Consider the following 15963-nt stretch of genomic DNA (forward strand, 5'->3'; position numbering starts at 1 on the left):
GCCATTGACAATACTGGCCCTGTATAACCCTACAGAGGACTGTACCACAAGGGATGAAGCTTCACTGACCGCAGTGTCCTGCTCAGGTCAGTCTGACTGCATTACTACTCGGGCCTATGAGAGGAAGTGTCTGGCTTTGTGTGTGTCACCCATGACACTCCTGTGCTGCATCTCCACACAACCAACATCTGCAGCTTCTCCATTCCTTTCAATAGCATTGTTGGGTCTCTTAAAGGGAATCTGTCAATTTGGGACACAAATCCATCCACAGGTACCTATGGTCCAGAGGACACTCAAACCCTGGTCCATAAGGACCTTTGGGTGGTTTAGTGTCCCAAATTGTTCATTGGTAGGGCCATAACTAGAGATGAACAAACCTCCCTCCAAAAGCGTCTGTACTATGGAGTAATTGTATTTTCTCCTTTAACTCCTTATGAAAGTGAAATCTTTGGGGCTAACGTTGATGGAAAAATGTAATTTTACAGCCCAGTGTTAATAAATTCAATGAAATGTTTGTGGGGTCAAAATGCTCACTATACCACTTTAGAGGAACTTTGGGAAATCTAGTTTCCAAAAAGTGACCCATTTTTGTGATTGTTTTCATTGTACTAGTACTTTAGAACAGAGGTCCCCAATGACTAGGCTGTGGATCACTTGGTACCAGGCCTGCCCATCATTGGGGGACCTCTGTAGGCTACTAGGTGTCGGCTGATGCTCCTATGCTGCATGCAATATGCAGCATCGCAGTACACCGATTGGGAAGGCAGAGACGGTAATAAATAATAATAAAAAAATTTATTTATATAGCGCCAACATATACCGCAGCGCTGTACAATTTGTAGGGTTCAAATACAGACAGAAAGATACATTACAAAGAAAATCATTTCACACAATGGAACTGAGGGCCCTGCTCGCAAGAGCTTACAATCTATGAGGTAGAGGGGGTGACACAAGAGGTACTAAACCATTCCTACCTTCTCTAGGGGAACTCTGGATTTAGTTACAGCTGCAAGGATGTACCGGCTCTTCCTTGCAGGACAAGAGAGGAACCACGTATATAGTCTATGGACTGCCAGTAAGAGGTTAAACAGGTTGTGCATTTTTGCCTGGACAACCCCTTTAAGACCCCACGTACTGGACAGCAGTAAAAATTTATGTGGGAAAAACCGCAGCAGCAACACATCACGTTTTTCCCAGGGCTCTTTTCATAGAAAGTCTGCAGAGGTTTCCTCTGAGGACTTTCTAATTCCATAATACCTATAGGAAAATTGCTGGCGTTTCATGACTGTTTTGGAAATCGCAGCTGTTGACTGCTTGTGATTTTTCTGCAGTCTGTGGATGGGATTCATTAGAATCCCATCGACTATGCAGGGGCTGTAAACGTTTCGTTTTTTTTTTTGTTTTTTTTTCCACGTAGGTTCCCGGTCTTAAAGGCGTTTTACTGAATAAATGTTATTGTTTGTATAATTGTTATATAATTTTCCAATATATATTCTGTATTAGTTCATCACAGTTTTATAGATCTCTCTTAGGCTGAGGCTCCACGGTGCAGGAACGCGGCTTCTTTTGTTGCAGATGTTGTTGTGGTTTATTGAGCCAAAGTCAAGAATGGCTACAAAGGAATTGGATATATATATATATATATATATATATATATATATATATATATATATATATATGACTTGGACGTCTACTTTCTGCTAAATACACTCCTGGATTTGGCTCAAAAACCACAACAAAATCTGCAACAAAAAAAAGCTGCGTTCCCGCAACGTGGGACTCCAGCCTTACTGTCAGTTATTCTGCTTACTCCCAGTGCATAAATATCAGTCCATGGTCATGTGATGGACACACCGGTGCACAACTCGCTAGTCCCAGTAGTCAGACCACTGTCTTGTCACGAACCGTGCACCCGTGTGTACATCGCAACAAATTGCAGCAAGTAGAGAAAACCTGTGAGGAATTGATACAGAAAGTGTTGGAAAATTGTAGAACTTCATTATGCAATCAATTAACTTTTATTTGCTGAAACTGGACAACCCCTTTAAATAGTGTTATATCTGTAAGGCTGACAATTTTATTAACTATGCAGATATCTACATGACTGCTAATCTGTGGTGTTATTATTCTTATAAAAAAAAATAATCAGAAATATTAAAATCTATCTGATCATTAACAGAACTATAACTCCTCTATAGAGCTAGTAATATAATAGACTTGATTTATTTCTCCAATTGTCTCTCTGCAGTATCCTAGAGAAACAATGAACTAAGTGAACTCCTCCTTTGAATGAACTAAATCCTTAGATTATGACATTGGGTATCAGCACCCCACCTTGCTTTATTCTACTTATCTAACTGCTTTGATTTATAGCCCTTCATCTACTGTAGGCTTCTTTCATGTGGCTGTGTGTTGGATTTACCAGCTTGAACTATGTGGGAGACAGACTCCTAGCTTTACAGTTATTTCTGATTCTAGGAATCCCTGCCTCTCCACCACATTTATCCCAAGATGCATGCATCTTAAGTATATGATTGTTGGGGTCCTACAAAAAAATAAAAATAAAGGTAACCCTGCTTTGCAATTACCCTCTCTAGATAGTCTCTCATCCTTTAGGGGGGGAGATATTCTGTCTTGACTTTAATTCCAGAGCATGTTACTATGTTTCTGGAAAACTAGGCATTGATGGAATAACATTCAAAAATTGGCTCTAGAGCAAGTTTTGTTTTTGTTTTTTTTTTCTTCTTCACTAATGTGGTAGTATTTAAATATTTTTGATGAATTCTTAGCAGGGTATGTTTGGTCTTTAAGTCCTTATATATTGAAAGATGAGCTGCAAACAAGTTTTTCTTAATCATGTTAACTGAAAAATGATCAAAGAATGACAATGATCACACCAAAATGTAATAAAATAAATATTTAATAAATGAAAATAGATTCTTAACTGTGGATCTGGATGGGGAGCCCCATGATATATCATGCACTGATATACACTCATCATTCATTGAATTCCTGAGATGCAGGGCACCTATTTTATGGTCCATGCTGAGACTAAGACAATAGCACATAGGGTTTTTTATAGTACCTTTGGGAGGGGCTGAGCGGGTAACTTATAACATGACCAGTTATGGCACATGAATTTGAAGAAATGTTTAGCTACTGATCAGTAACAGAATAGTATATAGACATACTGAGTGATGAGTAACATTCTATAAATGTACAACAAGAAATACATATAGACCAGTGGTTCTTAACCGGGGTTTGATCGAACCCTAGGCCATATGCACGGTTCATTTTTTGTAGCGGTAAAAAAATCCTATACCTATGTCTTGAATTTGGAAAAAAAAATCATATTTGATTTATCGTTAAAGAAGGGTTCGGTGAATGTGCATATGAAACTGGTCGGTTCGGTACCTCAAACAAGGTTAAGAACCACTGATATACAGTAGACTGATCAGCAAGACATTAACCCTGTCCTATCACATCAATAAGACACTGCTTTTTGTAATTGATTTTGTGGGGAAAAAACATGTACAATCTCCTTAAGGAGACATGGCATCCTTTCTGACCTAGAGCAAAAGCTATTCTAATAGGTTTCTATAAAAATGTTTCTCTGTTTGGCTGCTGCAGTTCCTTTGTTTTGTACGACACTACACTGTGTAATATAAAACACAAGCAGTTGCAGAGAAGAGCTGCTTTACTAGCCATCGCTCAGTCTGACAGCTCAGTTTCTGAAGCGGGTATGGCTGTGTAGTGTAAAATAGCAGTTGTAGAAAAAAAAAAACCTATTTTGCCTGTGTTTCTGTCTAAATAATGCATGTTGTGTTTTATTTAGATTTTCCATGTCCCGAGAGACAATGGGCGAGTCCCAACCCTCCCAGCCATCTCAAGGCACCTCCAGCTCTTCTTCTAGTGCTCCTCACTCATCCAGCCAGACGTCCTCCTCTGGCTCTGGAACTTTGAGCTCTTTGGAAACTTTGCCAGTACAAGATCTTGCATCAATTCCAGAGGAAGTAGAGGACAAGAATTCACATCCATGGGGTCGACTCTGGGCACTTGGAAAGGGATTTTTGAACCATGGCATGTATATTATGAATCTTTAAACAGTGCTTTGCATGTTGTATATTAGTAAACTTTAGAAAATTGTTATTAAGAGTGAGGTCTAAAGCCAACCTATTTTGGTAAGCATTTATTTATTTATTTTAAATGTACCGTATTTTTCCGGACTATAAGGCGCACTGGACTATAAGCCGCATTGCCCATGAGCACCTTATAGTCCGTCTCGGTTCATAAATAAGGCGCACCGGACTATAAGCCGCAGTCCGGTGCGCATTATATGTTATTGAAAGCGGCGGCAGGCAGACTTTGCCAGCGGCCGCTTAACCCCCCGCATGCCAGCCGCTTCTATTGGAAGCGCTCGGCAGGCGAGGAGGGGCTCTATCAGCAAAATCATGCTGATAGAGCCCAACCGTAAAAGTTAGATTAAACTACCCCCCCGTTTTAAAATAGAAGCCTGAAACAGAATGTGAAACTTACCGAGCGGTGCAGGGTGGGCGGACATTCAGGCCTCCTCTTCCTCCGATGTTCCGTCCTCCTCCTCCGGCGCTCGCTAACTGATAATGGCCTGGGCGCATGCGCAGTAGCCGTAGTAGAAGCATTATGATATTGCGCATGCGCCCAGGCCATTATCAGCGAGCGCCGGAGGAGAAGGACGGAACATCGGAGGAAGAGGAGGCCTGAATGCCCGCCCTGCACCGCTCGGTAAGTTTCACGTTCTGTTTCAGGCCGGCGTGACAGCAGGGCTGCCGGACACTTCCCATTCATTTCTATGGGAGCCGGCATGCGAGCGCTCCCCATAGAAATGAATGGACTGCTTTTTTCCATTCATTTCTATAGGGAGTGCTCGCATGCCGGCTCCCATAGAAATGAATAGGAAGTGTCCGGCAGCCCTGCTGTAACGCCGGCGTGTACGGCTGTGATACACGCCGGCGTTCCGTAGTGTGAATGCACCCTTACGGTGCCTTTTATGTATGTATGGAAGCGGCACGCAGACTTTGCCGCCGCTTCCATCCATATATAAGGCGCACCGGACTATAAGCCGCACTTACGATTTCTGAGGAAATCGTAGGTTTTTATGTGCGCCTTATAGTCCGGAAAATACGGTAGATTGTGAGCCGCATATAGGGCTCACAGTGCACATCTTTTTCCTCTCAGTATGTCTTTGGAATATGGGAGGAAATCCACGCAAACACGAGAACATACAAACTCCTTGCAGATGTTGTGCTTGGCCGGGTTTGAATCCAGGACTCCAGCGCTGCAAGGCTACAGTGCTAACCACTGAGCCACCGTGTTGCCCCGTTAGCATTTTTAAATAGAAACAAAGAGTAGAACCTCTAAAACTATTAGTCCGTTTAAGTCTTTTGGGACTTTTCCTCTTTTGAATGCCTACCCTTAGGAAGCTGAAATGTGCTTCACTGCCACTAAGAAGTAGATGAACCCACTGTTAAGAGGCTGCAGGTCTTGCCTCTTCAAACAGGTGATCAGTGGGGATGCCAAAAGTTAGACATCTATTGATCAGGTAAATGGACTTGCCTAAGCATAGGTCATTACTTTTGTCAAACCAGAAAATCGCTTTAAAAATATGGATGTAAAATGATCACTGAAGTACTACCCCATGAAAGTGGGCCACGGACTGAAGTGATGGTGTGCTCACACCTTCTTAGGTCACATCTGTATTTCCAGTAATGGTTTAAAATGATAATTTTACAAGTAATTTAATGGTCTTTCCAGTAAAGTACTTAAAGGGATTCTATCACTAGAATCCCGTTTTCAGCAAAACCCACGTCGACGTAGCCCTAAGAACGGCTATTCTTCCTCTGCTTTTAGATGCCGTCTGCGCACTGCAGTTCCTTAGATATCCTGCTTTTCGGCCATATGCTAATTAGTTTTCTTTCAGCACTGGGAGAAAACTATCCAGCGCCGACTTCGTTCACCTCCTCCGCCTCTTCTTTCTTGTCCTGTCCCGTCTTCTTCAAAAAGCGCTGACTGCATATGTCCGTCGCCATTTTCCTGGAGAGGCCACAGGAAAGAAGAGGCGGTGAACAATAAGAAGATGGCGCTGGATAGTTTTCTCGCAGCACAGGGATGCCGCCACTGCTGCGTGAAAACTAATTAGCATATGGCCGAAAACAGAGATATCTAAGGAACGGCGGTGCAGAGAAAACTTCTAAAAGTAGGGGAAGTATAGCCTTTCTTCGGGTTATTCTGACGTTGGTTTAGCTTAAAATGGGATTCTAATTATAAAATCCCTTTAATGGATTTTGAAAATAGATGGTTGTGAATTAGATGCTCTAAACATGAGCCACAAATGCAAATGGCCACGATAAAAGAACAGTTTTATATATTATTCATTGCCGCTTTTTACCATGGTTGTGTAAACGTAGCCTTAGCTTTCCCAACATCTGTTTTAGTAAATACTTGCCCAGGTATCGGTTTAGTTATATATTTCATAACATGCGCTGCCAGTGATTCCTCAGTTTTTTGTTTTTTTTTTACCCTGTCCAAGTCTTTTTCTGGTGTTAAGGATGTTCTTTGTTTTGGACAGACTGTGTGAATGATGAATATATATTTGGAAGGGATAAGCAATGTGATTACACCTTTGATCGGACAATAGTAAACCAGACAGAGAGATATAAAACCTACAGTAAAAGGCACTTTCGGATTTTTAGGGTGAGTAACTGAAACTTAACACAATCATCTGCTAAACTATTATTACAGTACAGCTTTCCACTCCATGTTTATGGAAGCATTTTATACTTTATTTTACACTTTATTTCGAGGAGGTGCTGCCATATAGATGTCTGATTATTTTCCAACCTTTCAAAAGTTGTTTTGTTTTTGGTTTTTTTTTAATAAAATTTACAAATATGCTTTCCACTTCCATGATACCCAAGAATACTATGTTGTATTAGGATCAAGTGATCATATCCTGACAGTATACCATAAATATCGGAGATGGGCATATCCTTTTAACTGTAGTGTTATTTTCTTGTCACATTAGGAAGCTGGACTTGGTCTGTCTTCAGTTGCTTACATAGAAGATTTGAGTGGAAATGGGACCTTTTTAAATGAAGAGCTTATTGGACGTGGAAAGAGATTACCTTTAACAAATAATGCTGAAATTGCAATTTCATTACCAACAAATAAAGGTAATATCATATTGGTACTTGTATGATAATATAGTGTTTGACCATATCAATGATTAAAAGAGATTATCCAGATTTATATTTACACTAAAAATAAACTTCTAGTGTAACACTTATCTTTTGCTAGTGAATTCAGAGGGGAATGTAATGAACAATTTTGTAATATACTTTATTAAGCTAACACATTTTTATTAGAGAACAGGCTCTTAAGTTCCCATTAGCAATGCTTTAACTAAGTATTGCCTGGAAGACACTACACCCGTACTCCATGCAGCATGTAGAGCTTAAGGGAGGGTTCACACGGTGTAACGTGCCGCGTGATGTGGCACGTCTACGCCGCGGGACCCTTTGCGGGGCCGTACACGCTCCCATTGATTTCAATGGGAGCGGGGATCGTATGCGCCGCGCTAGTTTGCGGCCGTGATGTTGCGGCCGCAAAATCACGTCCGCAAACTAGCGCGGCGCATACGATTCCCGCTCCCATTGAAATCAATGGGAGGGTGTACGGCCCGCAAAGGTTCCCGCGGTGTAGACGTGCCACATCACGCGGCACGTTACACCGTGTGAACCCTCCCTAAGGGTTCGTGCACACGGAGTCAACGCGAGCATATTTTAGCCGAATACACGTGTAAAAATAACACTCCCATTGACTTCAATGAAATCTTTTACACGTGTAAAAAAAAAAAAACGCAACTTTTTTTTTTTTTTCTTTTTTTCTTTTTTACACGTGTAAAAGATTTTATTGATGTCAATGGGAGTGTTATTTTTACACGTGTGTTCTGCTAAAATATGCTTGCGTTAACTCCGTGTGCACGAGACCTAAGTGTTTACCAAAGTGGAGATCACTTCAAATGGCTTTATCTATGGCTTTACCACCAAAAAAAAAATGCTATAAATTCTGCTGAATCTGCATCTAAAACAGCTGATTGTGTTAACGTGTACAGAGATCATGAATGGGCTGTAAACCCTAGTGAGTGTCCTATCTGAGATCATCATCAGTTGGCTGCTGCAAAGAAATTTACAGAAAACAGGAAGTCTCAACATTTTATTTGACTTTGTGTATAGAAATGGAACTGCAGAATTTTTAGGAATATTTTCAAATACAGATAACATAAAAAAATTTTCAAAAATAAACACTAAAAATTCTTTAAAAAATGTGTAAAATAAAACTCAATAAAAAAAATTTCTGCCAACACATAACCTTTTAAAAGATTCTTGCATGAAACCGACCGCTCTTAAAAGGCAAAGACGAAGTAACAAAAGCTGGCTGCAGCTCTAGAGAGCTTGGAGTGTATATAAAACTCACATTTGAGAAGGGTGCTGTAGGCTTCGGTTTTTGCGCTGCCACAACGCATTCTGAATGCGCTCATATCCATACTCAGGGCTAGGTCTGCCGTGGCTTTTACTTATAGTTAAAGAGGACCTTTCACCTCCTGGGGCACATGCAGTTTTATATACCGCTAGAAAGCCAATTGTGCGCTGAATTCAGCCCACTGTCGGATTTCACGTTCTGTGCCCCGGGTGAAGAGCTATCGGTGCCAGTACCGTAGCTCTTCACAGTCAGAAGGGCGTTCCTGACAGTCCTGTATTCTTCTGGTTGCGTGATTATTCACACTGTGCAAATCGTGGCACAAGCGCGAGACTTCCTCGGTGCTTCAGACTGCTCAGTTACACAACAGCATTTAAAAACGTATCTCTGCAACTGATGCCTGGATTAGGAAATGAAAACAGCCATTATAATCAAGTGACCCTCATCTATCAAACAGTATTTTTACCTCTATGTGCTCATTGTAGGTATTGAATTTAAATAAAAAAAAAAAAAAAAAATTGAGTTGGACACCCCTTCTTAATTGAGGTCTCACTTTCTTATAAAGTGAAAGCAGCTCTGATCTCATTTGGAACCCAAGTTGGCAGCACCATATATGCGCTCACATAGTCATAGAAGCAATCACTTGCATCAGATTATAATGTATGTATACAACAACCCGCCCCAAGGGATGCAGGGAAGTGGGTCTTACGGTAATGCTCTTGTACTGTGTGACTGGTATATTATTTCTGCACTACTAATTGACAAACAGCACTTCTTTTTCCTGTCTTATTAGCTTCTCGTAGCAAGGCCCTGTAACTTTAGGATTCTGCCCTTTTATAAAGTCATATTAAGAAACCAGATATGTTTTAATATTACATTTTTCTGGCCCAACTAGAAATGGAATAAAAAGCACTTTATTGAAACTGAGCTACATATAATCATATTTGAGAAACTTTTTCTAAAACATGTTCCCATTGTACCACAAGATGGCAGCACAAGCCCTAAATTACATTTTCAGAAAGCAAAGTAGCTTTTAGGTTAAGGCCCCACGCCACAAAAATGCATTTTTTTTTTTGTTGTTGTTGTAGGTTTTTATGCCAAAGCCAAGCATGGCTACAAAAGGAATAGGAAATATAGAGGACACTCTTATACTTCTACCTTTTGCTCAATCCACTTCTCGCTTTGGCTCAAAAAATCTCTACAAAATCTGCAACAAAAAAAGCTGCATTTCCGCAACGTGGGACCTTAGCCAGATTAATGCCGCTAATAATTAAGTTCTAACCTATATTAATTAATTTCTGTCAGGTTTTTGTTGTTTACAGGCACAGCAGGCTGCACTATGCAATCAAGATTTTACATCTATGATATTTATTTATTCTTCATAATGTCAGTTTAAACAAAGCCTTGTATTGCCTGAGAGTGAGGCCCCCACATTGCAAAAACCCAGGTTTTTGGGGGGGTTTTGCAGAATTTGCTGTGTGCGGGTCAGTAAAGGGGATGTTATACCATTTAGAGGCCACTAAACGGGGCTTTATACTGGGGAGTATAAGCTTTCTATTGTGCCTTTTTTCTCCTGCTTACCCCACAAACAGCCATATAGTACCCAAAACTGTAATTGCCATACTTTGCTCATTTTTGGCTAGCTATGCCCAATAAAGGACACAGTGGAGCAGATTTGTTAAAGAACATGATTCAGGGACTGAAAGATTTATGAAGAGGTGTCAGGCGTCTCCTGGAAATCTGTTCCAGTTTGGAACTACATCGGTTGGGTCAAGTTGTCCCCTTGGCCTGACCCACTCATATTCGCACGTTATGCAATACATGTTTGACGCCAAATGTGCCCCACACCACAGTAGAATCCTTCTGTTCCAGGAAACTGGCATACAGGAATAGATCAATTCCCTCCTCTGTGCTAAGTTTCATCATTCCCTACTCCTGTTTTTTGGCGTAGTAGGATGATACTGAGGCTTGTAGTGCACGTTTAGCGCAAGAAGGACCTTGTGTCAAATATGTACCACAAGCCCTGATCCACACCTCACCCGTCACACTGTGCAAATGTGAGCAACATGGGGACAGATTCCATCCTGATTCTACCTCTCATTGCTTCAATGAGAAGTAGAAATTTAAACTGGACTCTAAAAACGTGTCCTGTTTGATCTTGCCGCAGATACCACGACTGATTCAGCCTCGTTGCTGGTTAGACCCTTTGCTGAAGGGTAACTGATACTAACATCTGACACACGTGAACACACCATAATTCTAGGCTTGATAATGACTGGAATTTTTTTTCAGTTTTTGTATTTACAGATTTGTTGGCAGATGATCAGTCTGTTTATCCAGCAGAGTTTAGAGACAAGTATATCATGTCAAAAACCGTCGGAAGGTAGGTAAAACAAGATTTAATGCTCTAATAGAGTAAGTAGTATCTGATGTTACACAAAGGTCTCAGTCTCTCCTTGGGCACCTTATCTTGGTATTAAATGTAGTGCAAATAAATATAGTATTTTTTTGTTTTGTTTTTGTTTATCATTTTGGGGAGGCAGTATTCCTTTTTTTTTTTTTTTTTGCTTAAAACTGCAGTGTGTCAGTACACTGTAAGGCTGAAGTCTCCCCTGAAGTATCGCCGTTTTATAATTATTGCAATATCTAAAGGGATTCTATCTTTAGAATCCTTTTTTGAAGTAATACCACATCAGAATAGCCTTCAGAAAGGCTATTCGTCCCCTAACTTTATAATTCCGTGCTGTCATTCCGTTGATATCACATTTTTAATTTGTATGCAGTTGAGTCTCCAGACAGCACAGGGGTCGTCCCCTGTGCTGCCTGAAGACACTCCAACGACGCCTCCATCATCTTCAGCTGCACCTCTCCACCACGTCCTCTGTGTCGTCATTGCTGGGACAAGCCTGCTTTTGGTATGGAAATCCTTCACATGCACAGTCTGCTCTGCCATCAGGCTTTGGGCAGAGCCGACTGCACATGTCTGTTCGGCCATTTTACTGTGGCCTCTTACAGGTGCAGTATGCAGATTAATGAATACATGAAAGGTTATCATTGGAATCCGAAAAATAGAAAAACTGGGCACTCGCCATAGAAGTTCTGCAATAAAAATCCAAACTTTATTTGAAGTATCCAAGTAAAAATACACACGGAAGGAGGCACGCCTGGTGAGGAAGAGCAATTGCTGTTTGCACTTTTTCAAGCTCTGCAGAGCTTTCGGATTATTTGGACTTCTTTACTGTGAGCACCACCCATATACTGCATACAAATTCACCCCGTGTCTTCTGGCCGGCGCATATTTAAGTAGTGCCACCTTACTCCACATATGGTATACATCCTCATTTGAATGCTTGTCATTGCAAGAAAACCTCTCGTATAGTGACATCAACAGGGGAAAAAAATATATAACTTGTGCGACAACCAATAACACTAATTGCCAAATCCTTTACTGGATTAATTGTGGCAGGAAGGGGAATGTGTAAATCCTAGGAGTGGGAAAATATTGTGGGATATGCATTGAGACCTCCATGTTACTACTTTGAATTTGTTTTTCCTGCTGACAATTTCCCTTTAGGGGTTAAGGTGACTTTAGTTTGTGTCCTTTAAAGGTTCAATGCTGGCAGAGAAAGATATGTGCTGTTTTGTTTTGATGCAGGCAATTGTCACACTTGCCTAATCAATTTTTTTTATTATTATTACAGTGGTGCTTGTGGAGAAGTCAAACTAGCCTTTGAAAAATCAACATGCAAAAAAGTTGCTGTGAAAATTATAAGTAAACGAAAATTCTCCTTAAGTTCCTCATACCATGTAAGTTTTAGCTATGCAATAGAAAAGTCATAGTTTTAGTCAAGTTAGCTCATCAATTAGATCATATACCTTCTCTCCGTAGCGGTCCCCCCCCCCCCCCCCCAAAAAAAAAGAAAAGCTGTTGATGTTAAAGGGGTTGTACCTTTATTGATGCTCTCCCCCCCCCCCCCCCCCCCATCCACACGACAGGAAATAATTGTCCGATTGCTGGGGGGCCCAATTGTCAGGTCCCCCAGTGATGAGAAGGGAGGACCAAAAGTCCATCTAAAGCCTCCCTGTCAATGAAGCATCACTGTGCATGCATGACCAACAGTTGATGTACTACTATAGGGCTGCTGGGACTGTAACCTCTGGCAGCACCTGCAGGCCATAGAAGCCCTCCATTCCCGAGAAGGGTTTATGTGGACTTTTTGGTCCACTGTTCCCCTTATTGCTGGTGGACTTGGCAGTCAGGCCACCAGTGATCAAACACACATCCCCTGTCCTTTGGATAGGGAGTAAGTGTCCATAATGGCACAACCCCTTTAACTACCTTTCTGTTTAGATTAAACTATAAAATATCCCTGTATGTCTAATATAAATCATTGACACAAGGTTTTTGCAGACTTGAAAGCTTTTTACCTCAGTCACGTTATAATATAACTGAAGGTTCCTTGTTTCTTTTGGGCATGTGCCGTCACACTGCTTACGTGTTGCGATATGCTTTAGAACTAATAGTTTTTAGAGGCCAAGTGTACATACATACGTCTTTAAGGGGTGTTCTACTTATGGTGGACGTGTTGTCGCTACTGTGTAGGCTAAAGGTCAGGGATTGGAATGGAGATACTTTTCTCGATCCCCAGCCAAATGAACAGGTAAATATTATAGCATTTGTTGTTTTAGGCCTAGGTCCGCTACGAAAACTTGAACCGAAACGTCGCTCTACAGTCTAAGGTCCTGATACGGCAACTTTATTAACTTTAATACAGGAGCTAGAAATGGGTACCAGTAATTTTATATGGGCAACAACATTAGCAAAAGAATGACTATCTTGTATAGCTTTAAGAAAGTCAGATGAGCTGAGCTCAGCATTGTGGACTCTTTTCCTATCACCAATGAAAACTTGAACTGACGAATTTCTGGGCATTCGTCCGTGCCGGAGGGGAATTGGCCTCCAGTAGTGTAGACTACATTTGGATCCCAGCACTAATACTTATTGCTTGGCTGATCTTGGGTCTTTTGTCTAAGGTAATCCTATATATAATATATATATATATATATATATATATAGATATAATTTACTATGCCTGGCAATGCTGACTCTGTTTCTTCTCCCGCTATGCCTACTAATAAGGCCCCATGCACATGAGTGCGTATGCTTCCGATGTGGGGCTGAGTTTACAGCAAAATGCTCGCTGAGTGCCATCTCTGTGCATTCTGTTCTGTAAAGAGGACCTTTCATATCCTCATTAATAGGCGGTTTTATATACCGCTAGAAATCTGATGTGCTGAATTTGGGAAACTGTTTTCCGGTATGTGCCCCGATGATGGAGATCCTCAAAATCCTCCTGCAAAAAAAAAAACAAACTGTGAAAAATTAAAGTATACCCTAATTTTGACAGTCATGGGATAAATAATTACATGGCTTATTTTGTCAAGTGTTCATTTGAGGTTGTATTTCCGTTATTTTAAGACCGTTTAAAGGGGTTATTCAGTTGTTGTTGTTTTTTTGTTTTTTTTTTATAAATTCTTTATTTATAACACAAAATAAACACAAATTCAAAGTGAAACCGCACAGAGCAAAACACAAAAAACCGGACGGGCCCAAGGGTACACAATAGGGCCAGAAACTTAATAACACAGGGAGAGCAGCACAAAAACGGGGCATCTCAAATACAAACAAGCAAAGAGAAACCCCTGTACTGCCCTACAAATGTAAAAAGACAGGGAAGCAGGGTAAAAGAGGGGGAAGAGGGAAAGAAGAGAAGAAAGAAAAGAGAGAGAAGAGAAAAAAAAAAAAAGAGAAAGGCGGGGTCCCAGGCCATGGGCAGACCCAATTCGGTGTGGGGCCTCAACCCATTATGTCTCTATATGGCTGAGACCCCTGGAAAAGGATCTAGGGTGTCCAAGCCTTCATGAACGCCTCTCGAGTAACCCTGAGAGATGCCGTGAGGTCCTCCATACATTGGATGTCCTCACTTTGCGGAGAGAGGGCAGGTTGGGGGGACTTCCATTGATCAAGTGCCTTATCACCGATTTACGGTAGGCATGAAGGGAGACGTCCGAGAGGTGGAGTAAGAAGAAGGCCGACAAATGGGGGAGGGTAGTCTGGAAGATTTGGGAAAGCAAAAGGGGGACACTGTCCCAAAAATCTCTTAATGCAAAACAGCTCCAGAAAATGTGTAAAAGCGTTCCCTCCTCCGAGCCACAGCACCAACACAGCGGAGAGGAGGACTGGAAGAACCTGTGCAACTTAGATGCGACATTGTACCACCTAGTAAGGATCTTGTAGCCTGCCTCCTGATACTTACAAGCCACTGAGCTCTTGCGGGCAAGCTCTAGGATCCTAGTGCAGTGCGAGTCCGTGAAGGACAACTTCAGGTCCGCCTCCCATTTACACAGGAAGGAGCGTCTGTGGCCCGGAGGAGGGGAGACCAAGAATGTGGATAAACTCCAACAGGGAATGTCTGAGAAGGCCAGATCCATTACAGGCCTTCTCAAAGTCTGAGGGGCATGTCAGACCCTGGAGCTGGGCAACGAAGAAAAAAAAAATGGGAGAGCTGCAATACTGGCCAAGGGCCCAGGGAAGGAAGGTTTGGGTCCGCAAGAAGATCCCTGTGAGAGCGCCAGGCACCCCCTGAACGAAAGTGAATAGCTCTTTACATTCCCGCTGCACTCCAACGCTGAAATGGACCTGGGGGAAGGCAGGGTTGCCCAGGATGGGAAACGAAGGGGAGAGGCGGTCCTTGTGGAGGAGCGCTCTGCACACCTTGAGGGTAGGGCCAATAGTGGGGTGCGAACTCAGAGAGGGGAGGCGAACGGAGTCCAGCCAGGGAAGTAGATGAAGGGGGAGGTTCGAAAAGGAGATCCACTGTTTGAAGGGGGAGTAGCGGCACCAATCTGAGAGTTATTCAGTTTCTAACACTGATGACCTATCCTTAAATCTTAGTATATGTGGGAGGTCTGACATCAGGTTACCAGTACAGAGAGCACAGTTTACAGTATTGTTTACATAATGTGAGCCACACTACTCACTCGCTGTCTAAACTGTAGCAGTGAGTGTGGGTATTGCAGTGCTGTCCCATTGAATTCTATGTGGCAGTGTTGCGATACCCATACTTGGCACTACAGTTTGTATGGCGAGTGAGTATCACGGCCCATGGTATGTAAACTATACCATGAACCATGTTGCCTCGATACTGGTGATGTGTGGGGGTCAGGTGTGTCGAACTCCTGCAAATCTAACATTAATAGGTCATCAATGTTAGAAATCAGATAACCCCATTCAATAGAGATATATAACAATAAAATATGACCCTCTTTGAATACTATGTGCTAAATGTGCGTTTGAAAAGCAAGAACAACTGCTCAGTAGAATTTTTATAGTAAGAGGGAGAGTGTAACTTTATCTACCTGGATCTTGCTTAATTGATATAAATTAAG

General features: G+C 41.8%; 1 protein-coding gene across 2 annotated transcripts in view; it reads left to right on the forward strand.

Annotated features, from left to right (window-relative positions):
- The window catches only part of CHEK2 (checkpoint kinase 2), a 37302-nt gene that overhangs the window by 189 nt on the left and 21150 nt on the right, over positions 1-15963 (forward strand). Inside the window, exons 1-6 of one of the 2 annotated variants that reach the window (XM_075276532.1) lie at positions 1-86; positions 3836-4080; positions 6605-6729; positions 7061-7208; positions 10807-10897; positions 12216-12321. In XM_075276532.1, coding sequence (XP_075132633.1) covers positions 3843-4080; positions 6605-6729; positions 7061-7208; positions 10807-10897; positions 12216-12321 — 708 coding nt within the window. In that variant the 5' untranslated portion in view covers positions 1-86; positions 3836-3842. The remainder of the gene's footprint in view (positions 87-3835; positions 4081-6604; positions 6730-7060; positions 7209-10806; positions 10898-12215; positions 12322-15963) is intronic. The other variant, XM_075276531.1, reaches the window with a different exon arrangement.

This window comes from Leptodactylus fuscus, chromosome 1, assembly GCF_031893055.1.
Source record: "Leptodactylus fuscus isolate aLepFus1 chromosome 1, aLepFus1.hap2, whole genome shotgun sequence".
NCBI classification, from domain to species: Eukaryota; Metazoa; Chordata; class Amphibia; order Anura; family Leptodactylidae; genus Leptodactylus; species Leptodactylus fuscus.